Source organism: Aquarana catesbeiana, linkage group LG03, assembly GCF_042186555.1.
Source record: "Aquarana catesbeiana isolate 2022-GZ linkage group LG03, ASM4218655v1, whole genome shotgun sequence".
Lineage (NCBI taxonomy): Eukaryota > Metazoa > Chordata > Amphibia > Anura > Ranidae > Aquarana > Aquarana catesbeiana.
In genome coordinates this window covers 697,964,181-697,991,776 of record NC_133326.1, presented here as the reverse complement: position 1 = coordinate 697,991,776, position 27,596 = coordinate 697,964,181, and the positions used below count along the sequence as shown (strand labels likewise).

The window sequence follows — 27,596 nt, the reverse complement described above, 5'->3', positions numbered from 1 at the left end:
GTTAGAGAGTGTAGCATAGAGCCAGAAGGTGAACGTAGCATTTGTGAAGGAACAGGATCCAGAGGGCAGGTGGTAAGGTGGACATTAGCAAGTAGTTTAGCAACCTTGTCTATAGTGGTGGGGTTGAAAGAGAGATGTAATGATTGTGCCTGTGGGCATGAAGTGTGAAGTGTGGAGGGTATCGGAACAGTAGAGATCTCCTCACGAATTGTATCAATCTTCTGTTTGAAGTGATTGGCGATCTCCTGGGCAGTGAGTGAGTTGGCGGGTGGAGGCGGTGGAGGACGAAGTAGAGAGTTGAAGGCAGAGAAGAGTTGACGGGGACGGGATGATAAGCTACTAATGAGAGTGATAAAGTAGGTCTGCTTGGCAGTGAGGAGGCTGGAATTGTATTTTTGGAGGGCATATTTATATTGGTTGAAATCTCTCTGAGACTTAGTCTTACTCTACTGGCGCTCGTGAGCACGACTACTACTTTTTAAGACTTCTAGTATCATCTGTTTGCCAAGGTTGAAGGGGTGGGGGCCTGATTCTGTGTGTAGTGAGGGGGGCCATTGAGTCCAGTGAGGCTAGAAGTGAGGTGTTGTAGACAGAAGTGGCTAGGTTGGTGCAGGATAGGGGTGAGATTTTGTCGTAGAGGTTGTCGATAGCAGAGTAGAGAAGAGAAGGGTTAAGATGACGTAGATTTCTGTGGGTAACTTTCAGGCGGTTGGAGGGAGAGGAGGTGGAAGAGAGGGAGAGAGTGAAACTAATAAGGTGGTGATCAGAGAGAGGGAATTGATAGTTAGAGAAGTTGCATGGAGTGCAAAGGTGAGGGAAAACAAGGTCAAGGGTATTGCCTTCGGAGTGAGTAGGAGCATGTATCTATTGCTTCAGGTCAAAGGAGGATGTTAGGCTGAGAAGTCTGAAAGTGGCAGGAGTGTTAGTATTAATAGGGATGTTGAAGTCTCCGAGAATGATTGTGGGGATTTCAGAAGAAAGAAAGTAGGGTAACCAGGCAGAGAAGTATTCAAGAAAGGTTGATACTGGTCCAGGGGGCCTATAGATCACAGCTATCCTTAGAGAAACTGGAGTGAAAAGATGAATGCAGTGTGCTTCGAAAGAGGAGAGTGACAGAGAGGGAGGTGGGTGTAGTACCTGAAAGGTGCTATGTGGGGCTAGAAGGATTCCGACGCCTCCTCCCTTACGTCCACTGGATCTGGGGGAGTGAGTCCAGAGAAGACCACCATGGGATAGGGCAGCAGAAGATGCAGTGTCGGATTTGTGGAGCCAGGTTTGGCGAGTAGGTTAAATGAGTTGGCAATAAAGAGGTCATGGAGAGAGGTGAGTTTGTTGCAGACAGAGCGGGAGTTCCAAAGGGCACAAGATACAAGGAGTCTGGTCTTAGGAAGAATAGAAATGGGAACTAAATTGTGTTGATTGCGGCTGCTACCAGAGGGTGCGGGGTGATGGGTGCATGGGGTGCAGTTAATTGATGGAGGCCCAGGGTTTGGAGATATATCTCCGGAGGTTAGGAGAAGCAGGAGAGTGAGGGAGGTAATATGGGAGTGGGATTTATATGAAGGGACATGGTCCAGGGTCTTAGAGATTTTTAGTGTGTGTGGATATGCTGTGGGGGGGAGAAGAGGGGTGAAGGAGAGATAGTTTAAGGATAGAGGACAGAGCTGTCAAAAGGAGTGGGAGAGAGTGCATGTTATAAGGAGAAAGAGCTGAAGGGGTAAATAAGATCACCTGATGTCTGTCTGGTGTTTTTGAAAGTTGAAAGTCTTGTGTTCATTTGCTTTGTGCATTCGCTAAAGTGCAGAGTCAGAAGTGCTTTCCACTTATAGAAATTGCCCCACTTTGAGAAAGAGCCCCAGTTGCAAATGTGTGCCCCCTGCAAATGCTTCCCCCAAAAGAAGCTTATATTTATACTGATAGGGGTGGGTGGTGGGTGGATTTCAATTAGCAATCAAGAGGTAATTACAGTTGGCTGGTTAACAGGGCAAAATTCTTTGCCCAGAAACAGACTAGCAAGAGGGCACTAAAGTTAATGGGCCATAATTCTGGGTAAGACAAGGGATAATAAAGCATTGTAATGTGGACAAGTCTACAGACTGTTGAGCAAAAATAACATACCATATACATATTACATAATTATTAAGACACATAAGCAAAGCAGATAGAAGTTTTTCAGTTTTTGGGTGGATGGCAGTCAGCTGCAAACATACCATAGCAATTTAGACCAGGGAAAACAAATTCTTTTCAGTTTTCAATTCTGGGTGGATGGCGGTCAGCTGCAAACATACCTGCGAAGAGACAGAGAAGAAATCCTCAAACAAGTGCAAAGTCAGAAGTGCTTTCCACTTATAGAAATCGCCCCACTTTAAAAAAGAGACCTCGTTGCAAATGTGTGCTCCCCCGGAAATGAAACTGTTTTATGGATGGATTTACATCCGCTTTAAGGACCGGGCCTATTTTTCAGACTTGGTGTTTACAAGTTAAAATAATTTTTTTTTGCTAGAAAATTACTTAGAACCCTAAACATTATATATATATTTTTTCAGACACTCTAGAGAATAAAATGGTGGTCGTTGCAATACTTTATATCACACCGTATTTGCGCAGCGGTCTTACAAGCGCAATTTTTTTAAATAAATACACTTTTTCGAATTATAAAATAAAACAACAGTAAAGTTAACCCAATATTTTTTTATATTGTAAAAGATAATGTCACGCTTCAAAATTGCGCCCACTCGTGGAATGGCGACAAACTTTGACCCTTAAAAATCTCCATAGGCAACGTTTAAAAATTTCTACAGGTTACCAGTTTTGAGTTACAGAGGAAGTCTAGAATTATTGTTCTTGCTCTAATGATCGTGCCGATACCTCACACGTGTGGTTTCGAACACCGTTTTCATATGCGGGCGCGACTTACATATGCGTTCACTTCTGCGCCAGAGCTCGACACAGGGTGCTTTCATTTTTTTATTTTTTTATTTTTATTATTTATTTTACTTTTTATTTTTTTATTTTTACACTGTGCTTTTTTTAAAAAAAAAATGTAAACATTCCTCGTAATAGAAAAAAAGCATGACAGGACCTCTTAAATGTGAGGGGGTCTAAAAGACCTCAGATCTCACATTTACACTAAAATGCAATAAAGATAAAAAATAAATGTTTTTTTTTTTTTTTTTTACAAAAAAAATGTTTCCCCTTTAAGACCATTATTATTATTATTATTATTATACAATATTTATATAGCGCCAACAGTTTACGTAGCGCTTTACAACTTGAGGGTAGACAGTGCAAGTACAATACAATTTGATACAGTAGGAATCAGAGGGCCCTGCTCCTTAGAGCTTACAATCTAAGAGGGGAGGTCAAGAGATACAAGAGGTAATAACTGTGGGTGACCATTGAGCGGAAGTGACGATTGATGTTGCTTCCGCCATCCAGTGATATGGCGCCAAGTGGGGTCCATCTTTCCCTCACTTGGCTCCAGGCTGTTGAGGGGAGAGGACCCGATTGTCTCCACCGCCAGTAAGCGGCGGAGATGACCGGAGCGCAGCGGGAGGGGGCCCTCTCCCGCCCCTGATAAAAGCGATCTTACGAATCCGCCGCAGAGACCACTTTTATCTGAAAGTGGACTGTCCGCTGTTGAAAAGGATACCGGGGTTATGGTTACGGTATTCCACTTCAAACAGCCGACGTACAAGGGTGGCGGACGGTCCGCAAGCAGTTAATATATAGACACTTACCTGTCCAGGGAGCCCACGATGTCAGCACCCCAGCCAATATTCGAATCGGCTGTCGGGTGCTGCTACTGCCATTCATCATAAGGGAAACCGGCAATGAAGCCTTTTGACTTCACAGCTGGTTCCCTACTGCACATGGGCAAAGCACACTGTGCTTTCTATTTGGCCCGGTGGCAGGGGAAGGAGGAGGGGGGCCGAACTTCAGAGGGATAGCGCCGTGGCGCCGTCTCCCGGAAGTGGGGAAGGGTACCTGTCAAAAACAGGTACCCGCTCCGCCCTCCCCCCTGAAAGGTGCCAAATTGGGGGGGGGGGCAGATCAGCGGAAGTTCCACTTTTGGGTGAAACTCCGCTTTAATTAGACATCGGGGGTCTAAAAGACCCCCGACGTCTCACCTTCCCCTAAAAAGGAACTAACGCAGTACAAATCGCACTGCATTCCTTTTTTTCCTGACCATACTGGCTGGGGTAATTGACACCAGGACCCAGAAGTGATGTTTTTCACATCAGTAACAGGTAGGGCAGATCTGTGAAAGGATGTTTCTGATACCCCTACCCTCTACCCATAGGTACCCACCATGCTGGTCCTGATTCCACTGAGGGGCATGCAAAGCCTGAGGAACATGGTGGGGGCGTGCACAGGGAGGCGTGCACGGGGAGGTCCACAGTAGGGGGGCTGTGGAAGTGACCCGTTCGCTGGGCAGCCGCCAGGTCACTTCCATTTGACAGCCAACAAAAACCCCCAAAAGCCACCAGTGTCACTGGCAGTTGAAGAGTTTAGTCATTCACCAAGCATTGTATTTAGAGGATTTGTGTGTGTTCAGTGTTGTCCTCAAAGTATGATGTTTATTCAAATGTCTCTATTTAGACAGTAGTTTGCCTAATAGCCCTACACTTGGCCAGAATATAATAATAGGATTTGACCTTCATAGTCTTCAATGGGATTTTCAGCTACTGTAAGTTCGAGTATCCTGACTTTAAAGCAGAGCTCCACCCAAAAGTGGAACTTCTGCTTTAAGCACTCCTCTCCCCCTTACATGCCACATTTGGCAAGTAATATTTTTTTTGGGGGGGGGGAGTGGGTACCTAGTTTTGACAGGTACCCAGCTCCCACTTCCGCTTGGCCACCTAGGCGACTCCTCCTCTCCGCCTCCCTGCAATCTCCTGGGACATGTCACAGGTCCCAGAAAATTGCCCGGCCACTGAGAAGGCGCAGCACGACTCGCACATGTGCAGTGCTCACCCGGCTGTGAAGCTGCAAGCTGTCACAGCTGGGTGCCCATGCTTGCAATGATGGCGCCACGAAAAGAGAGAGGAGCGAGGCTTCGGGCGGCCACATCGCTGGACCATGAGACAGGTGAGTGTGTGTTTATTAAAAGTCAGCAGCTACACTTTTTGTAGCTACTGACTGTTATTAAACGTAAAAACGAGTGGAACTCAGCTTTAGTTATGTCTCTCCAATTGTGTGCCTCCTAGGTGTGCATTCCTATTTGTAATTGAGTCACCTATTGTTTCTGTCTGTCTGGTCATCTCTTGGAGATGTGATTCATATTTTGATAACATTACCTCGTTATCGAACCATTGTGGGATGTTATGTGTTTATGCTTATGATAACGTGTAATGTACTTTAAAACAGGATTCACCAAAGCCTGGATAAATCTAACCCGGGCAGATTTACCCATCCCTACGGAGTTCCTTCCACAATTCAACAAGTAGTGAAAAATAAACTGGACCCTGCACTACTATGAGTATAAACCTTTGCTGTGTGTCCAGACTTGTATAGATTTTGATTTGATAATCAACCACTTCAGCCCTGGAAGGATTTACCCCCTTAATGATCAGGCCATTATTTGCGATACGGCACTGCCTCTCTTTAACTGACAATTGCGCGGTCGTGTGACGTTGTACCCAAACAAAATCGATGTCCTTTTTTTTCCCACAAATAGAGCTTTCTTTTGGTGGTATTTGATCACCTCTGCGGTTTTAATTTTTTGCGCTATAAACAAAAAAAGAGCGACAATTTTGAAAAAAATATTTTTTACTTTTTGCTATAATAAATATCCCCCCAAAAAATTAAAAATAAATACATTTCTTCATCAGTTTAGGCCAATATGTATTCTTTTACATATTTTTGGTTAAAAAAAAAATGCAATAAGCGTATATTGATTGGTTAGTGCAAAAGTCATAGCATCTACAAAATAGGGGATAGATTTATGTCATTTTTATTACATTTTTTACTAGTAATGGCGGTGATCAGTGATTTTGAGCTAGACTGTGACACAGATCGGACACTTTTGACACTTTTTTGGCACCAGTAACATATATACAGCGATCAGTGCTATAAAAATGCACTGATTACTGTATAAATGACACTGGCGGGGAAGGGGTTAACACTAGGGGGCGATCAAGGGGTTAAATGTGTTCCCCGGGAGGTGTTTCTAACTGTGGGGGGAGGGGAATGACTGGAGGAGGAGAGAGATCGCTGTTCCTGATCACTAGGAACAGATGATCTGTCTCTCCTCCCCTGTCAGAACCGAGTTCTGTCTGTTTACATTGACTGCCTGTTCTGGCTCTCTGAGGAGTGATAGCGGGTGGCCAGCAGACATTGCGGGCTCCGGCCACGCTAATCGTCTCTGGCGACGTCTCTGGCGACTTCTATAGCCATTAAAGGGACCGCCGTACCGGTGTGGCGATTCATGCAGCACCCCCCCCACCAGCCCCCCCCAATATTTACCTGAGCCCCACTTCGATCCAGTGATGAGTATGGGAGCAGCGGCTCTCCTGGGTCCCCTTTTCCTCATCGCCTCACACAGCCACAGGAGCCATTGGCCCCTGCTGTCACAGCTAGCGAGCCAATTAGGAGAGAGTGGGGGCGGGGCCAAGCCACATTCTGTGTGTGAATGGACACACAGAGCGCGGCTCTGGAGCGAGCCTGCTCAAGTGCCCCCATAGCAAGAGGCTTGCTATTGGGGGTACTCAGCGCGGGGGGGGTGGGAAGGAGCCAGGACCGCCAGTGGGGGGACCCAACAAGAAGAGGATCAGGGCTGCTTGAAGAGGATCCATGCGCCCAGCCCATAATCTACATGCGGGTGCCGGACGCATGGATTCCAATGGGTTTATTTATTTTTATTTTTATTTTTTTAACCACTTCCATACCGCTGAACGTCATATGATGTCCTCGGCCTTCATTGGAGATATCTGAATGATGCCTGTAGCTGCATATTGTTTTTTTAGAGCCAGCGATTCTGAGCACAATAAGAACGATCATAGCGGCTGTTCAGCTGCTTGATCGTTCTTAGCGGCGACAGGAGGGGACATGCGATTGGGAACCCAGGGAATGAACTGGCCGGCACAGAAAAAGAGGCATAGAGATTCTGAGTTACAGATGGTCCCCAGCAATCTCTATGATCCTTGGAGGCCCGCGCGCAACGTTATGACTTCACGTCCAGGCCGCACAAGTAAACCAAGCTGAGATCTCAGCTGGAAAAGCATCAAATCGTCAATTTCTTTTTAGATCTGATGCTTTCCAGCCTGGAGGACAGATGTGGGGTCTTATAGACCCCACTTCTCTCCTTAAAGAGGACCTGTCACGCACCATTCCTATTACAAGAGATGTTTACATTTCTTGTAATAGGTATAAAAGTGATAAAAAAAAATTGTTAAAGGGAAAGTGTAAAAAAAAAAATATAAAAAAAATTAAATAAACAATAAAAAAATGTAATAAAAATGAAAGTGCCCCCGTTCCTGCGAGCTTGCACGCAGAAGCGAACGCATACATAAGTCACGCCAGCATATGTAAACGACATCCAAACCACACATGTGAGGTATCACTGCAAACGTTAAAGTGAGAGCAATAATTCTAGCCCTAGACCTCCTCTGTAACTCTAAACAGGTAACCTGTAAAAACATTTAAAACGTCGCCTATGGAGATTTTTAAGTACCAAAGTTTGGGACCATACCACAAGTGTGCGCAATTTTAAAGCGTGACATGTTAGGTATCTATTTACTCAGCGTAACATCATCTGTCAGATTATACAAAAAAAATGGGCTATCTTTACAGTTTTGTTTTTTTTTTATTCATGAAAATGTATTTTTTTCCAAAAAATTGTGTTTAAAAAATTACCACGCAAATACCGTGTGACATAAAAAGTTGCAATGACCGCCATTGTATACCCTAGGGTGTCAGCTAAAAAAAAAAATATATATATATATATATATATATATATATATATATATATAATGTTTGGGGGTTCTGAGTAATTTTCTAGCAAAAAAAACATATGATTAGAGCTGGAGGCTCCAATTGGTTAAAAAAAAGGGTGGGCTCAGGGCGCAGGGCACTGCGCCCCGAGCCCACCCAGTTGTGTGACATTAGCAAATTAATATTTGCTATTGTCCTCCTGATTGTCCTCCCGGCCAATCAGGAAGTGGGTCCTGAGTCCCATTTGGCCAGGAGTGCTAAGACCCAATTGGCCACGAGTCCTAACTCCTGAGTGGCTGGGAGGAGAAGCGACTGCCTGGACTCGGGTGGAGACACAGGGGGAGAAGCCACCACCTGGGTGGGGTAAGTGCAGGGGCTGGCAGGGGGTCTGGCAGGCAACAGGCGATTGATCGAGCTTCAGGGGTGGAGCGGTGATCGATGGAGCGCCGGAGGGGTGGGTGGAGTATGTGGTTGGCTGGCTGGGGGGGCGCGGGCTGCCCCCCAAGAAAGTTGAGCACCAGCTGCCACTGGTGAAATGTTACATACTGACATTGGCCAACACATGGCGCAAGGTGGTTGATTGCCTTGAACGTCTCTGCGCTAGAAAAAAGTATGGCCTGCGGTACTTTTTCAGTGCATACCACAGCAGCATGTTGGTGTGAACTGTCCACAAAGGAAAAAAAGCATTTTGTTTTGTCTTGTGGTGGGACTGCACTGGAATGTCCACCCATCTCAGTCCCACCAAGCCTGGTGTGAATGGGCCCTTAAAGTTTATGAAAACCTTAATGATGAACCTCTCTTTTTTTGGTCTCTTTAAAGTTTATTGTTTTTGCTGATAAATTAATAAAAAAAAAAACTGCTACGCCTGTCAGAAACCATGTGAGTAATGATGTAATCATGAAGAAAGTTTTTAATAAAACATTTTTATTAGAATGTTGATGAACAGGGAGGGGGGTCCAGAAGGCAAATGATACACAAATTAAACCTCAGTATTAAAAGTGATGTAAACCCGGTTCCTGACATTTGAGCTGAGCACATATTGTATATCTGTAGCGTTTTCTTATCTCTCTCCAAAGCACTGTGTCCCGTGTCTTTCTCCTGCTCCATTCTTCTGTGATCAGCATGATAACTTCCGACAAGTTCTCCTGTCACATATGATAAAACCAGGATGAATTTATTGTCTGGGAGGTTGCTATAAATAGATTAGCAGAGAGCTTGCCATGTCACAGGAAAGCTCTGCAAGTCTCTGCTTGTCTCTGCCTATGTGTAGGGGGAATAAGGAGCCTGGTCCCCAACCAGGACTCATCAAGGGAAGGGAGGGGAGCAAGTGGACTATCTCGGTACAATGCAAAAATGAATACAATTAAGTATGTAGACAATCATATAAAAATTAGAAAAGTTTATTGATACATAATACATGACAAGGGATGTCAGTAGTAAATTAAAAGCATAGGTGACTTGGTCATGGACAGTGTTTCAACTAGTTTCGCGGACTGGGCCGCTTCATCAGGAAAAACATCTGCATTCTTGGATGATGGTACAACCCTTGTTTGAATATACATACTTATTGACATTGCTCTCATAAGCCACTCATATTTTTCTATGTGGAGGGGGAATATATGCCTTTCCTCCAATCAGCTGTCTTGGCTGTGTGCCCAAGCTTCACACTGCAGTGCTGAACAGGAAGAGAAAATCTCCTAACACGATCTGAACTTTCTAAAGAATATATAAAGATGAAGACAGCAGGTATACATGTAAAACTTATGACGGGAGATGTATTTCATCCCTGTGTATCATCTGAGGCTGTTCACTTCACTGGGTATATGTGAGAGTTTACATCCACTTTAAAGTGTATGTAAGCCCTAAAAACAAATCTCTCTTGTTTGTTCTTTTTTAGCCTGGTAAACAAACCATTGCAAGCATTTCATTATGTAGCACCCCTCTAACACCCCAATGCAGGATAGCACCCCCAGAGGCATGGACTCCAGGGTTTTTTACTCCAGGGCTGAGTCAATGCCTGAAGTGGGGAAGATCAACAAAGGATAATGGGTGCCACTCCCTTTTTTCTTTCAAAAGATATTGCAGAACAGCTAAGGAGGTGAGGGTTAGGGATCCCAGATTCCGTAACAGATCACTTAAGACTCTCCAGATCCAGATCAATGTCCAGCTTCACAATGTCAGAACCTTTAAAGTGGTTGTACACCCTGTACAACCACTTTTACCTACAGGTAAGCCTATATTAAGGCTTACCTGTAGGTCCTTGAAATATCTCCTAAACCTTCACAGTTTAGGAGATATTTACTAAAAAGACGAGCGCTGATGACTATGGCGCATGCACCGATGTCACCGGCACATGCTCCCTTTAGAAAGGGCACATCGTTCCATTTCTAATAGGGGTCATGCTGTGGCTGGCAGCTCCCGCGCACATGCGCAGGAGTGACGTCACGTGACTCCAGCCAGTCACAGAGCCGGAGTTCGCGGCCCCTGAAGGAAGAGGGGCAGAGATGGATGCTCCCTGCTCGTGGGGACAACGGAGACATTGCGGGCTTCGGTGTCAGGTAAGTGACACATAGTAACCCTTTATGCTTTACCTTTGCAGGGAAATAAAGAGGAAGTAAACCCCACCAGGGTTTACTTCTTCTTTAAAGTAGAACTATAGGCAAAACTTTTTTTTTTTTTCATTTAGGATAGAGTAAGGGAGTGTTATAACCCCTGTCAGATCTTTTTTTCGCCATCTGTGTCCCATTGCGGAGATTTTCCTTCAGTTCCTGTCCCGTAGCCAAGCAAGGAGTTCGAAGAAATCCTTGGAAATCAAGGGAATTCCTTGGGGACCCCCAAGTCACCAACCAGAACTATTGTCACCACTGGAAGATTTACCCTCTATTAATTTTCTGGGGACAACTCACCATGGTAATGGTAAGAGAGGGTGGATCTCCCTAACGGGGACACAGACAGCAATAAAAATTGACAAGCATTCTAATCCTTCTTTTGCCTTTAGTTATACTTTAAGCCAACCCGGCAACACAGTAAGCATGTTCCCAAACTTCAGTGCGTCCTCCACGTGATTGACCAGGTCCTTCTGAGAGACGTTTTTTTTCGTGGCTCTCTCCACCAAGGGGACTCCCCTGGGTCACCTGCTTGGCACAGTTTTCTCCAAACCAGGCAGGACAGCTTCAAGACCACTTACACATTAGTCGCCAAACCAGGCTATTGGGCCTAACAGCTCCATCCAGCAGCACCTCCCTAGGTCTCAGCCCAGGAAATGAGAGCGAGAGCACATGGCCTGTCCCAACTATTTATATCCTCCCCCAGCATGCACCAGTGGCATAAACCAACTACTGGATTGGCTAAAAAAAATATAAATAGTTATAACTGAGTTTTTTTTGTGAAATCTCATCTCATCTACTGGTGACAAGGAGAAATCACAAGCCAACTTAAAGTGATTGTAAAGGCTCATGTTTTTTTTTGTGTTTTTTTTTTAATAACAAACATGTTATACTTCCCTACTCTGTACAGTTGGTTTTGCACAGAGCAGCTCGGATCCTCCTCTTCTCGGGTCCATCTTTGCGGCTCCTGACCCCTCCCCGCTTTGAGTGCCCCTCAGCCAGCAGCTTGCTACGGGGGGCACCCAAGCCTAGTCACAGCTCCGTGTGTGCATTCAGACACGGAGCCCCGACCTGGCCCTGCCCCCTCTCTCCCCTGATTGGCTGAATGACTTTGATTGACAGCCACGGGAGCCAATGGCGCTGCTGCTCTGTCTCAGCCAATCAGGAGGAGTGTCCTGGATGGCTGAGGCGATCGTGGACATCGCTGGAGAGAGAAGGGTCTCAGGTAGGTAATTAGGGGGGTGCTGGGGAGGCTGCTACACACAGAAGGTTTTTTATCTTAATGCATAGAATGCATTAAGATAAAAAACCTTCTGCCTTTACAACCCCTTTAAGTTTAGGGAAAAAAACTGGTAAAAACTATACAATCAGTTAGAGCTAACTACACCTCAGCCAAAAACTAAATTTACATAGTAGCCCCTGTTTAGGACAAGGGGGCTACACTTTTATCAATTCTATAAGTGAAAAAAGAAACCTGTTGAACCTGACAGAAATCCAGTAAGTTTACATGTTGCTATACACTCTGATTCTGGTGCCCTGAAATCTCTAGCAATGTTATCACTCCTGCCCAATTCACCTGTATGAACTACAGAACATTTACCTCTATAGAGAGGTGAGGGGCAGGGAAGGTGTTCTTTAGTCATAACACACTTCCTGTGTAACAACGCTGCTTCTCAGTATCGCAAATTAGAATCGTTACTCTAATATAGGACATACTGTATGTTACTAGCAAGAACACCAGGTTAAAAAAAGAAAACTAATGCAACCATCGCATCTGGTAAGGTTAGATTTATTACAATTTTAGATCTTGGGTTTAGATGCACTTTAGGTTAATACAAATCTTTAATTCTGTTTGATTGAAGTATATGTAGTGCTCTCCTTGGCAGGTGCTAGGTTAGGTAAATTTTGCTACTGACTCACTGCAATCAGTTGAGCTGTGTGTGATTGTTTTGGTTTGTTCTGTGTTTCCTGGCTGCAGGGATGGCTGCTTTCTCTTTCTGTCTGGAAAGGTTCAAGAAGATAGTGGGCTGGGAGAGTCAAATCAGCAGCTGAATATTTATGCAGTCCTGGCCAATCCATGGGGAGAGTTGCCAAGATGGTGGCTGGGAAAGAGCTTAAATATTTTGAGACCTGGAGCAGAGAGGTCTCTTTTCCCAAAGAAGGATATCCCAGCCCATAGGTCTGCTGCCCTCCTGAGCATGGTTGCCACGTGTCAGCTGTTCATTGAGGCCTCAGCTAGGCTGGGGAGCCTATTCTGCTAAAAGCTGCCAGTGCTAATCGAGGCACTTTTGTCTGGGGATCTGGTCAGGTATCACTGGCAAAGGTGTCTGGAAGATATTGGAAAGAGGCAGTGGTGGCTGGTGCTCAAAGTTTCGGGGGGGGGGGGGGGAGGCAGCACAAAACTAACATCGATTCCCCCAGAGAGACAAACGGCGGCGGTCATTCCTAGGACTTCCTGGCCAATAGGGCCTTCCTGATAGACCAGGAGGAGGATCAGTGTGTTTATAGCGAATATTTATTCGCTACTGTCACACAAGTAGGTTCTCTGCACCCCAAGCCCATCCTCCTTTTTTGAAGCCTATTAGAGCATCAGGCTCTAATCATGTGCTTAAAAAAAAACAAAAAAAAACATTGGAACAATGGAATCCATGCGTCCGGCGCCCTGCATGTAGATTAGGGGTCCGGACGCATGGATAGGGGGAGGAGCCCCTGCACCCCTTACGGAGCGGCCGCCACTGGGAGGAGGTATCCAACTATCCAAGGACATTAGTGAGTACAGACTGATAAGAGAGATCCTAGAGACTGTGTTGCTGCTATTTCTCGTAGTGTTGGAGTCAGCGTTGTCCTGGTATAGCTCAGTTCGATAACTGCTTGTGTAAGGACTCTGCTCACAATATTAGAAGGAAAATTGGTGTCTGCAGATTGCTACTAGAGTTACTGGAGTATCCCACAGTTACCCTACTGCTACCCAAGTTCAAGTGCTACAATAAAGCATACCCCTAGTGTGTTCATTGAGCTAAAGGAGTGACTGTGACTGTGTGCCTGGTTGTGGGTGCAATTATGGGAAAAGACCCTAGGGACCCTAAACCCGTGGGGTCCTGCTGGAGTAAGAGCTACTTATATAGAATACATGGCTACCCTACACTAATTAATTTAATGTAATGCCTAAAACAATCCATCATTTCCTGATTTCTTAAGCTATAAATAATTGGATTAAGAAGAGGAATCACAACTGTGTATAACAAAGAGAGCACCTTGTTTATCTTTGGCAAATTTTGCTGAGAAGGAACCATATAAGTAATAAATACTGATCCACAATACATAGAGACAGAAGCTAGATGTGAACTGCATGTGGAGAAGGTTTTCTGTCGTCCAGACCGTGAGGAAATTCTCAGGATGGTGGAAAATATAGAGATATAGCTCACAATGATCAAGATAAATGGGATGATGCTCAGAGAGATGGTTATAAACAGAACTTCCATCTCTATCAATGATGTTTCTGAAGTAGACAGCTGTAGAAGTGGAGCCAGATCACAAAAGTGGTGGTCAATAGTATTCAAACCACAGAACTGTAGGTGGCAGATCGTAATTGTCAACGTGGACATCACTGTAAATCCAACCACCCAAGACCAAGCCACCAGGTGGTTGCGCGTGTTAATGTTCATGATGGAAGAGTATCTCAGAGGGTTGCAGATGGCCAAATGCCTGTCGTATGCCATAACCATTAAGAGAAGGCCCTCTACTGTACCTGATGAAGCTCCCAGGTAGTGTTGAGTGATACAACCATAAAATGACATGAAGCCACCATTCCCCCATAAAATGTAAAGCGTGTTTGGCATGATCGTAGTGGTAATAAATATTTCACAGGCAGATAGGTTACAAATAAAAAAGTACATGGGAGTATGGAGTCTTGGACTGGTAGATATCAAGGTCATAATTAGCATGTTTCCTGTTATTGTGGTCAGATATACAATGAGGAACAAAACAAAGATAACATTTTTTATGTGTTGGAGATGGCCGAAGCCGACAAGAAAAAACTCCATCACCGTTGTCTTATTCTGCCCACACATGGCCTGTTGGAAGATTTTACAGGTAGCAACCATTAATATGTACAGAATAGAAAATAACCATTAAATAATGATAACAGACAACTATAATGAGTTTTATTATAGAATGAAAGAGGCAAGAAAGGTTTTGTTGTGTTTGTCACTTCCCAAATAAAATAGATACAGTTCCATTTATACAGTTCTTCAAGGAAATCATATTCTTAACCACTTGCTGACCACCAGCAGTACATTTTCTGCTGGTGGGCCTCATCCCAAGGCAATGCAATGTACCAGTACATCACAGTGCACATGCACACTGGTACGCCCCTGGCATACTGGTATGCCCAGATTGCATCTGTGCAATCCTGTGACTGTTGTGTCCGTTGGATCACAGTGCTCGGTACCAATCATAGCGATCACATATTAACATGTAAGCAAAACTGTCATGAATGGCTTTCATTCATGACAGATTGCTTACTATTGTGATGCTGTGATAGGCCAACAGCTATCACATGGTACCTGGGCAATTCACAGCACCCTGTACTATGTGATTGGCTGTGGCCAATCACAGCATCACAATAGCAAAAAATAAGTCTTGAATGAAAGCCATTCATGACACTTCAAATGATTGCTGTTACAGTGATCATCACGGTTATAAGCAACCATAGTGTAAAAAAAAAAATCCCTGATCACACCCCCAGAGTAGTACAGTGTCACTATGGTGATACTGAACTACTCTGATGACAGTATGTAAAATAAAATAAAAAAATCATGAAAAAATATTATGTTGATTCTTTTTTTTTAACATACTGTCACCAGTCAGTATCTCTGAACACTGCCACACCAGTCATATTATGATGTACTGCACTATGAAAGTATTATTATTACAATGTTAATTTACTAAAGCAAACTATATCCCTCAAATATCACAAAGTATGTTTTGTTCTTTCCTATGTGTAAACTACCTGTATTGTACTTTCCTTTGGCATATGATAAAGCTTTTTGTACCACATTTTGTACCAAATAAAAATCGTTTGTAAAAAACAAAAAAAAAAATCGTGAAAAAAAAATGTGTTGCATGTCTTTATTTTCCTAAAATTTTTTACAAAAAATGATAACTTCAGAAAACTTGCCATGCCTCTTACTATTTAAGATGGCAATTTAGTTAATATACAGCAATGATGTACTTACAATTTTACTTTATTGAAAGACAACGTGGTTCCTTTTGGCCCAGCTACACTGTCTCATCACTCTGAAAGCCTTACCTTATAAAATGCATGGTCTTCATGTCTGCATCGATCACAGCTTAAATCAGATGGATGCAATTTGGATAAATGGCCCTATATTTAAGCTATATATATACAGTATGTTATAAACCGGAGGCTCTAGATTTAGAGTTGTATAAATTATTCTATATTTAGGAAGTATCTAGTCTATAAACCAGAGGCTCTGGATGGACAGCTGGATACATGGCTCTATCTTTAGGATGCATCTGGTCTATAAACCTGAGGCTCTGGATGGACAGTTGGATAAATGGTTCTATGTTTAGGATGTATCTGGTCTATAAACCAGAGTCTCTGGAAGGACAGTTGGATAAATTATTCTATATTTAGGAAGTATCTAGTTTATAAACCAGAGGCTCTGGATGGACAGTTGGATAAATGGCTCTATATTTAGGATGTATCTGGTCTATAAACCAGAGGCTCTGGATGGACAGTTGGATAAATGGTTCTTTTTTAGGATGTATCTGGTCTATAAACCAAAGGCTCTGGATGAACAGTTGGATAAATGGCTCTTTATTTAGGATGTATCTGGTCTATAAACTGGAGGCTCTGGATGGTCAGTTGGATAAATGGTTCTATGTTTAGGATGTATCTGGTCTATAAACCAGAGGTTCTGGATGGACAGTTGGATAAATGGCTCTATATTTAGGATGTATCTGGTCTATAAACCGGAGGTTCTGGATGGTCAGTTGGATAAATGGTTCTTTTTTAGGATGTATCTGGTCTATAAACCAAAGGCTCTGGATGGACAGTTGGATAAATGACTCTATAATTAACATGTGTTATTATGAAAACCAAATGGTTCTGGATGTACAGTTGGCCACTGCTGCATAAAAAAAAAAATGTTCTGAATTGTTCTGCCCACTCTCTGAACATGAGGAATTAAATTGGTATCTGCGTACCAAAGATCAAAGTGGTCAACTCTAAATTATTACACTTATAAAAGGCAAAAATAAAAAATCTTAAACTATAATACGGCATTCAAATGCAATTTGAAGTTCTTAAAAAGGTTGACTAGTCATAACAACAGAATAATAAAGGCTAATTTTACATATAAATAAATTCACATTTTTATCAGGGTCTTTAAAATAACAGCTCAGCAGTGTAAGAAAACATGGGGTATAAACATACCATGCTGAAAATCTTAGCCCTTTAACTCTGTCTAGTCCATGATTCTCACACAACTCCTGGCCACAAGATGTAAAGACGCACATAAACATAGACGTGTATCCTGGTGTCAGCTGTCATTTAGTAAAAAGATGCACCAAGTTGTCACATTTTATAGTTTTTGACATCTCATTATGAAGCCGCAGGGAATATTTAATAGAGCTACAAATGACCCCGGGGACCAATTACAATCAAAATATTCTCTTTTTGAGGACTGTGTTTTCAATATGTTACATGGACAAAACAAATACGAAATATTAAGAAAAAAAAAAAACAGGATTTTTTGTTACACACCTTAAAATCCCTTTCTCTTAGTTCATTGACAGACACTGCTCTTCTGATTCTTGACCATAGGTAATACCCAAAGTAGTGTCTCAAGAATGGGTGGCAAACCAAACACTAGGAATCTTTAACAGCAGCCATTGAGGCCCGGAATGACAAGAAAGAAAGGAAAATAGTGCAGGGCCGGGCATGACAGTGTGTCTAGTGACACACATAGGGTTAAGTTGTCTGGGGTTTGGTGGGGGTGGAGGCAGCTGGAAACTTAGGGGGAGCAGCCATATAAAGGAGGGGCGGAGCTTGGACGGGGTCAGTGGAGCAGGAAAAGACACGAGGAGGCAGAATTTCTCTGCTCCTCCACAGCAATGGCCGACATTGACTTGATACTGGCTCGTTTGCGGCAGGCTGTGGCGTCCAAGGGACCTGAGTGGTTTCACAGCCAGGTCGCTGGGCTCATAGAGGAAGAAGCAGGCGGTTCGGCGGCGGAAGGTGAGGGGACTGCCTGTGCGCGGAAGTCGCGGCCTCCTGCTCGGTATTCGCCGGGGCCCGAGGGACGAACGGGTCGCCTGGCGCGGAGCCCTAGGTGGGAACAGTCAGCTCCACCGGCCAAGAGAAGTCACCCGATGGCCGCTGCTAGGCCCGGGCGAAATACTCGCCGTGGTCACAGCGCGGTGGGTGGGGCTACGAGGCAACATGGCGCCGCTTCCCCGAGTACAGGGTCCAGGCGTGCAGAACGATCGGAACCCCCAGCAGCTCTGCACGAGCCGAGGGGGGAGGACAGAAGGGCGAGAACAGCCGCAGCAGCGTCCAGGGCAGTGAGTAGCAGCATGACTGACACCGCAGGTGGACATCGGTCGCCTGGCGGGGGGAGGGACTTTCAAAGGGGCAGACAGCAGATCGATCAGGCCGGCCCGGTAGCAGCCATTCCAGGGCGGCGTGGACTCCAGTCGGGAGGCGGGGTTTCGGAGGTCGGACGGGTCGCGTCACAACGGGTGCATACGGCTTCCAGGAGGGATGCGCCTGGGGGGCTCAATATGCCAGGAAGCCCATCGCAAGGGGTCCGGTCGGACGATGAGGAGTTGGAGGAAGGTGAGGTGGAGATGCGCCAGCAAGATACGGTGGTGGAAACCAGACCAGCGGCTGTCAGGAGGTCTCCAGGTCAGCCCGGTAAGTCCAGCGATAATTTATCTTTTACCAATGCTTTACAAAATTTATGGGGTGTGGTTACCACGGGTACGGCAGGGGCTGTCGCTCATTCACCTAGTGGGATGGGACAGGGCCATGACCAACAAGTGGCGGGACAAGAATCCGCCAGTTCGGGGGCTGGGGGACAACTCAAAGAGTTGTTGGAGGGCCTGAGGGCGCTCGTAGGGTGTTTTGGGGAGCAACCGCCTCAGGCGACCACGAGTGCTGTCTCGCAGGGAGCGCACAGCAATGGCGGGGGGTTGTCCTCTGGGGGAGGCGAAAGTTTCCTCAGGGGTGTCTAACGACAAGACCCCGGAGTCGGGGGTTGGTAAAGACAAGCCGGGAGAAAAAGGGGCAGCGGAGGCTGCGGGTAGGATGGATATAATCAGGATTGCGGACGCAGCAAAATGCGAGGTATATGTCTGTTTTGAAGGTCCGCTTGGGGCGCATCTAAAACAGGAGGTGCGGGAGAAAATTTACAAAGGGGAATATGTGGAAAAGTTTAACCTGGACAGGGTTAAGCCTGATGACTCCAAGAAGGAAGACGAGGAGAAGAGGAGATATAGGTTGATTCCACGGACGTTTGTTAATTGGTTACAAGCGTTCGCTATCATGGCCAGTGTCATTGGCGAAAAGAACCCCGAACATTGTTCGGGGTTGTTTTGTTATATGGATGCTATTGGGGAGGCACACAGAGTTTATGGGGGAACGGCTTGGCTGCGTTATGACGAGCAGTTCAGACAACGCAAAGCAGGTTCGTCCGGCTCTGCGTTGGGACCATAAGGACATTAGCCTGTGGATGAGACTGATGTCCTCGGCTAGGGCCTTGCCTCAGACTTTTCAAGGGGGGGCCGGGGGTGCACACTCCTCAGGACTACCGGCCGGCAAGAAATGGGGAGTGAGCTGGCAATACAATGAAGGAAACTGTAGGTTTGGGGGATCGTGCAAATTCAAGCACGAATGCTCAGGGTGTGGGGGAGCCCACACACTGGTTAGAAAAAGGAAAACGTACGGGAGCCTGTTAACAAGAGGGATGATGCCGGTGAAAGTGGAAAAGATGCTGCTTTTCCTAAGTAAGTATCCGGATAGGGAAGCGGCATCGCTGATTACCTCAGGTTTTCGGGAGGGGTTTAAAATACCATGTTCATTGGAGGTGGTTCCTCCTATGGCAAGGAATTTGAAATAAGCGTTGCAACACCCAGGGGTGGTGGGAGAGAAATTGGCAAAAGAAGTGGCATTAGGCTGCATGGTAGGGCCATTTGCGTTAAAACCATTACCGGATTTGGTGGTGTCCCCGCTGGGTGTGGTGCCCAAAAAGGAGCCGAATAAGTTTCGGCTAATTCATCATTTATCCTTTCCGAAAGGGGGCTCGGTAAATGATTTCATCGACCCTGACGCATGCGCCGTGTCCTATACTTCCTTTGATGCAGCGGTGCGATGGGTCAAGAGGTATGGAAAGGGGGCACTGATGGCAAAATCTGACATAGAAGCGGCTACTTCCAGTGCATCCAGACAGCTTTAGGCTACTGGGTTGCCACTGGCAGGAACAGTTTTATGTTGATAAATGTTTGCCCATGGGTTGCTCCATTTCTTGCGCCATGTTTGAAGCGTTTAGTTCCTTTTTGGAGTGGGTGATTAGGGAGGTATCGGGGCTGGACTCGGTTATCCATTACTTGGATGACTTTCTCTGTATAGGCCCTCCTTCCTCCAGTGTGTGTGCGATTCTAATGTCAACGTTGCAACACATTGCGGGAAGGTTCGGAGTGCCATTGGCAGCCGAAAAAACAGAAGGCCCGACAACCGAGATTAGTTTTTTGGGCATAGTAATTTATTCCATAGCAATGGAATGCAGGTTGCCGCAGGAAAAATTACGGGATTTGCAGGAGGAGATCCAGGAGATCCATGGCATGCGGAAGGTGCAATTGAGGACCCTGCAGTCATTGCTAGGTAAGCTAAATTTCGCTTGCAGGATCATTCCCATGAGTAGGGTGTTTTGTCGGCGGCTGTTGGCAGCCACGGCGGGAGTAAAAGCCCCCACACATTTTATTAGACTGATTCGGGAGCATCGGGAGGACCTGAAGGTATGGTATCAATTTTTGTCGGTGTACAACGGAAGATCAGTGTGGATGTCGGGTCCGGTAAGTAAGTTCGATGTGGAATTAGTTACAGACGCGGCGGGTTCTACGGGTTACGGAGCATACTTTCAGGGGCAATGGAGTGCGGGACCTTGGCCACAATCGTGGGTGGAGGCGGGGTTTCTTCGTAACCTGGTATTGTTGGAACTGTTTCCAATTGTGCTGGCTATGGAGTTATGGGGGGCGGTCTTGCCAGAATTTAAAGTTGAGACTTAATTGTGACAACATGGGGGTTGTTCAGGTTGTCAATCGCATGTCAGCGTCTTCCCAACCGGTCATCAGGCTGATGCGGCAGTTGGTTTTGCGGTGCTTGCAATTGAATACCTTTATATATGCTGTACACATACCAGAGATTGACAATACATTGGCTGATTCGCTGTGTCGCTTTCAGTGGGACAGGTTCAGGGAACTAGCTCCGGCAGCAGAGAAGGAAGGGATTCCTTGCCCGGAGTGGATCTGGGAACTGGCATTGGAGTCGCCGCGGGATGGATCCAGCAGTCAGTGAGTAAATCCACTTGGATGGCCTATGTGAAGTTATGGAGAGAATGGCCTGGTTTAATCCAAGAAGCTGGAGTGGACAAGGATGGGGCTGAGGTGCGCTTGCTAGTTTTGTATTTTGTTTCCAGAAATATGGAAAACGGGGTGGCGGTGTCATCGATTGAAAAGAAAATGGCGGCTTTGTCATTGCTTTTCAAGTTACAAAGGGGGGAGGATTGGACAAAAGACTTTTGGGTTAGGCAAGCCCTCAAGGGTTACAAAAAAGGGCAGAGAAGGAAAGATGCAAGAAGACCTGTCACTTTTGTGAACCTGGTGTCCATTTGTGGGCAGTTGGGGTCAATATGTTCTTCAAGTTATGAATGTTTGCTGTTTACAGCAGCTTTTTAGTTGGCGTTTTTTGGGGCGTTCAGGATTGGGGAACTGGTTAGCCCGGCACGGGGGGGATGCGGGTGGCATTTTGGAGCAGGATGTTCGGCCACACAGGGATAAAGTGTGTTTGCGACTGCGGAGGTCAAAAACTGATCAGAAGGGGAAGGGTGTGGACACATGGTTGTTCGCTCTGCCAGGATCCTCGGTATGCCCGGTAAGGGTGGTCAAGGACTTGGTACGGGTTAGGCCGATGGGTGGAGGGCCATTTTTGTGTCATGAGGATGGGTCTTTCTTATCTAAATTTCAATTTGTATCAGTATTTAGAAAATGTTTCTAAAGTTGGGTTTGGATGGGAAGGCTTACGCTTTACACGCTTTACACTCCTTCCGCATTGGGGCGGCTACTGAAGCTGCCAGATGTGGGTTGGATGAGGCAGCCGTGAGGAGGATCGGTAGATGGGAATCGAAAAGGTTCCGCACCTACATACAACCTCAACTGATAATGGAATAAGATATAAAAAAAAAAAGGAATTTTGTTTCAGGTTATTATAAGTGATGTTACCTTGGTTTGTGATCTTTTCATTTCAGAGGGAGGTGCTCCACGCCTGATTTGGATTCTTGGGCACTCATATGTGTGTTGGGGGGCCAGGAGAGGTGATGCGAGACCTGATGGGCGGCAGCTGGGAATATCGAGGAGAGAGGCATATATCAGGTGGCTGGGGAGACCGGGTATGATGTGGGGTAGAGTGGTTATGGAAGTGGAACGTTATGCGTGGTTAGACAGACCACCGGATGTGTTGGTCATTCACGCGGGAGGGAATGACTTAGGGGTACGCACGGTTAGAGAATTAATAGCAGATGTTAAGTCGGATCTGTTATATATCTGCATGGTCTTTCCCAATACCCTGCTATTATGGTGCGACATGGTGGCACGTACCACCTGGCGGAAAGCAAGGTCTATTGAATGGCTTAACAAAGCACGTATACGTGTTAACAAAGTGGTGGGGAGGTTTTTGGTGCAGCAGGGGGGCATGGTGATACGGCATAGAGAACTGGAAATTAATGTAGGCCTTTATTTGCGCAGGGATGGAGTTCACCTCACGGATGTGGGGATTGATCTGTGGACCATGGGGCTGCAAGATGGAATCCAAAGGGCATTGAGGGTGTAGAGGGGCCCTTAAGGATAAGGTTTCATCCTTTCGGGCTGTGGCTGTGTTTTCTGTTGGTCGGTGACGGTAACGGTAAACAAATGTGGTAAAAAGGGGTGGGGGGTCATCGATAGTATGGCCCCTCCGGTGTATTCCCGTAAAGGAATACCGGTATGTTTACACTGCGGGCAAGGGGTTGTCTCCAAGCGGCACAGCTGGAGGCCTATCAAGTTGAAAATGATTCCCGCAGTGTATTGGTTTTATATGTGGTAAAAGGGGGTAGCTCCGTCATTGACCAACAGATTGCGGTTAATAACATGTTGTTTGCACTGAAGTTATATGGTATATATATATTTAAGGTTATTGGAGTTATTTATTCAGTTTGTTTAATAAAAGAGGCTGTTATGGCCATTTTATACTTCAGTAATATGGTGTGGTCTCGTTAATTTAGGATAAAGAGGTAAAAAGGGTTTGGAGTAAAATGGTATAGCAGCAAGAGGTAATAAGTGGGTACATCTGGAATACACTTGTCAAGTGAGGCCCGGAACGACAAGAAAGAAAGGAAAATAGTGCAGGGCCGGGCATGACAGTGTGTCTAGTGACACACATAGGGTTAAGTTGTTTGGTGGGGGTGGAGGCAGCTGGAAACTTAGGGGGAGCGGCCATATAAAGGAGGGGCGGAGCTTGGACGGGGTCAGTGGAGCAGGAAGAGACACGAGGAGGCAGAATTTCCCACCCTCCCTCCCTATTAGGTTGTTGTTACTGTGGTTAATGTGTGTGTTTATTTTTCAGGCTCGGAAGAAAGTGGTCGTCATGACAGCTGGAGGGTTGGCTGTGTTTTCTGTTGGTCAGTGACGCTAGCGGTAAACAAATGTGGTAAAAAGGGGTGGGGGTCATCAATAGTATGGCCCCTCCGGTGTATTCCCGTAAAGGAATACCGGTATGTTTACACTGCGGGCAAGGGGTTGTCTCCGAGCGGCACAGCTGGAGGCCTATCAAGTTGAAAATGATTCCCGCAGTGTATTGGTTTTATATGTGGTAAAAGGGGGTAGCTCCGTCATTGACCAACAGATTGCGGTTAATAACATGTTGTTTGCACTGAAGTTATATGGTATATATATATTTAAGGTTATTGGAGTTATTTATTCAGTTTGTTTAATAAAAGAGGCTGTTATGGCCATTTTATACTCCAGTAATATGGTGTGGTCTCGTTAATTTAGGATAAAGAGGTAAAAAGGGTTTGGAGTAAAATGGTATAGCAGCAAGAGGTATTAAGTAGGTACATCTGGAATACACTTGTCATGCAAAACCTTGCAGCCAAAACAAGCATCCGAAGATACAAACACATGAACATGGAAAATATATTGAAATACTTATATATTTTAAGGTGTGCATAGATGACCGGGAAGCCTCCTGCAAACCCGAGACACAGACGCCTGAGGTCTTAACGCCCAGAAGGCAGTAATTGAATGTAGTAAAGGCACAATGTTATTGTTCTCAAATGGAGGCTTCTGAGAGACAAAAAAGAATCAAGTTCAGGACGCAAAGCAACAACGGAGGCCAAACGGAGTCTGGTCATGAAAGGGGGTAAAATCTTCAGGAGGTCAAGTGGTTAAAAAGTTAGTAGTTAATTTTTGTTAATGACTTTCTAATAATACATGGAACAGTCAACCATTTTTTGATTTCTTAAACTATAAATAATTGGATTCAAAAGAGGCGTTACAACAGTGTATAACAGAGCGGTGAACTTGTTTATCTTTTTCATTTGCTGAGAAGGAACCAAATAAGTAACACATATTGATACACAGTACATAGAAACAGAAGCCAGATGTGAACTGCATGTGGAGAAGGTTTTTTAGTCTTCCGGACTGAGAGGAAGTTCTCAGGATGGTGGAAAATATGGAGATATAGCTGACTGTGACCAAGACAAATGGGACAACACCAAGAAAGATGGTTCTGAAGATTACTTCCATATCCACCAGAGATGTGTCTGAAGTAGACAGTTGCAGAAGTGGAGCTAGATCATTAAAGAAATGGTCAATAGTGTTTGAACCACAGAACTGTAGGTAGCAAATCATAATTATCAACATGAACTTTACTGTAAATCCAGCCACCCAAGCCACCAGATGGTTGCGAGTGTTGATGTTTATGATGGAAGAGTATCTCAGAGGGTTGCAAATGGCCATAACAGTTAAGATAAGAAATTCTACACTACCGGTTATGAATGTCCGGTAGTATTGGATGATACAACCATAGAATGATATGAAACCTCCATTCAACCATAAAATATAAACCATGTTAGGTATGAGTGTGGTGGTAACAAATATTTCACAGACAGATAGGTTGCTAAGAAAGAAGTACATGGGAAAATGAAGTCTGGTGCTCGGAGATATCAGTTATAATTAGAATGTTCTGTTATTGTGGCCAGATAAGCAATGAGAAACAAAACGAAAATAATATTTTTTTATGTGTTGGAGATGGCCGAACCCCCACAAGAAATATCAGCCACCATTGTTTTTTGTCTGCCCACATGTGGCCTGGTGGAAAATATTACAGGCAGTAAACATTAGTACATAGAACACACAATGTAAAATAATTAATACACATCTGTCAACCGCTTGCGGACCACCCTCACATACATCTACTGTAGCAGGGTGGCCGCTGGACATGGATCATGTATCTGGTACATGATCAGCGCTTCCAGGTAATGCATGCGTGCATCCGTCCTGGCTGTGCTGTGGTTTGTTACAGCACAAACCGGTCAGCAGGTTCTGGCCAATGAATAATCGCTGAGACCCGCTGATCGACTCCGTCATTCATGAAAGAAAGGTCTGTTGTAAACAACACAAAGCTCTGTACACTGACAGGCGATCTTGCTGTTTTTTTTTTATTCCCTGCAAAGCAGGGAAAAAAAAACAACAAGATTGCTTAGTAAAAGCAGCACGTACTGTATTGCACACAATACAGATTGTTAGGCACAGAGTTAACCCCTTAATTGCCCCTAGATGTTAACCCCTTTTCAGCCAGTGTCATTAGTACAGTTACAGCATATAGCAGGGGTCTCCTAACTTTCAAGGGCCAGTTTACCGTCCTTCAGCCATTAGTGCGCCGGACTGTGGCTATTGGGTGTAGAAAAGGTCCTGATGTCAGTGGGAAAACAATGCCCCATCTTTGGAGTCAGTGGAATGAATTGTTCCCCATCATTGACATCATTAGGAGGAATAGTGCCCCATCATTGGTGTCTAAGGGAGGAATTGGACCCCATCGTTGGTGTCATTGGGCCCTATTGTTGGGGCCAATAGGAGGACTTGGGGCCCATCGCTGGTGTCATTGGGCCCCATTGTTGGTGCCAATGGGAGGAATTGGACCCCATTGTTGGTGTCATTGGGCCCCGTTGTTGGTGCCAATGGGAGGAATTGGGGCCGATTGCTGGTGTCATTGGGCCCCATTATTGGTGCCAATGGGAGGAATTGGACCCCATCGTTGGTGTCATTCGGCCCCATTGTTGGTGCCAATGGGAGGAATTGGGGCCCATCGCTGGTGTCATGGGGAGAAATTGGACCTCATTATTTGTGTCATTGGGAGGGTTTGTGCACCTTCATTAGTGTCAGTGGGGGGAATTATGCCCCACTGCTTGTATCAGTGGATTAAATAGTGCCCCAAGGGCCGGAGAGAAGCAAGCAAGGGGCCAAAGTTTGGAGACCCCTGTTGTTATGTTATTATTGCTGATCACTGTATTAGTGTCACAGGTGATGTCAGTGTCAGTTAGTGTACCCCCCCAGCCAGTGTCAGTTAGTATCAGATTGCCTGCCACTATCACAGTCCCACTATAAGTCGCTGATCACCACCATTACTAGTATAAAAAAAATCCAGTGCATATATACCATAGTTTGTAGACTTTATTATGTATAACTTTCACGCACACCAAATGTACATTTATTGGGATTTTTTTTTTTTTATCAAAGACATAGCAGAATACATTTTGGCCAGAATTTATTAAATCTTTTTTTTTTAATTGGATATATTTTACAGCAGAAAGTAAAAAGTATTGCTTTTTTTAAATTATTTTTTATATATATATATATATATATATATATATATATATATATATATATATATATATATATATATATATATATACCATAGTCTGTGGACTCTATAACTTATCAAACCAACTTTACAGAACGCAGTGCCTTTCATGGAGATACTCACCCTTCATCTTCAAACAACACCCCAAGACACCAGTCACATACTACTATGCTACAGACCACCAGAAACGAAGACTAATCTCCTTACACCCTTCACTGAATTCTTCTCAACATATACCCTAAAAAACAAAAACTTTCTGGTACTTGGGTACTTCAACCTCTGGGCAAACTCTAAGACCCCATCGCCACTGCCTGCATTAACCAACTAGAAGAACTTGGTCTGCAGCAACTGATAAATACTGATAATACTCCCACGCATGGTTCGGGACACATTCTGGACCTCATCTTCAAGCAAAATATGGACATCAACCTATTCGACAATGTACTGCTACCATGGACGGACCACCACGCTATCAAATTTAAAATCACCACCAATACCACCATCCAAAAACCGAAACATGCAATAACAACACACTGGACCAGATCTCAGAAGAAACTACATTCCGAACACTTCCATACCACATTATCAACCAAAATAGCAATGCTAAATCCAAACCACTCAACGGAACAAACTCTCAACTCCTTGAACAAGACATTACTACAAACAGCAGACAAAGTGGCTCCAAAACGTAGAAAACACATCCGCAAAAAGAACTTGGGATGGTTTAATGGCACTCTTACTTCACTGAAGCAGGAACGTAGACAAGCCGAAAGAGCCTGGAGAAGAAATTCTACAAAGGAAAACCACACAAACTACAAAGCACTGACCAAGAAATATGAAATAGCAATCCTTAAAGC

The 27,596-nt window shown here is 44.9% G+C and overlaps 1 protein-coding gene across 1 annotated transcript; it reads right to left on the bottom strand.

Moving 5' to 3' along the window:
- Positions 1-13,675: 13,675 nt before the first annotated feature.
- LOC141134299 (olfactory receptor 11L1-like) lies at positions 13,676-14,611 on the bottom strand. Its single transcript, XM_073623873.1, has one exon. The coding sequence runs from the start codon at positions 14,609-14,611 to the stop codon at positions 13,676-13,678; it is 936 nt and encodes a 311-aa protein (XP_073479974.1).
- Between the last annotated feature and the right edge of the window lie 12,985 nt (positions 14,612-27,596).

Bases quoted from the DNA above. Each gene is read 5' to 3' on its own strand.
- LOC141134299 (XM_073623873.1), bottom strand. From the start codon at position 14,611: ATGTGTGGGCAGAATAAGACAACGGTGATGGAGTTTTTTCTTGTCGGC.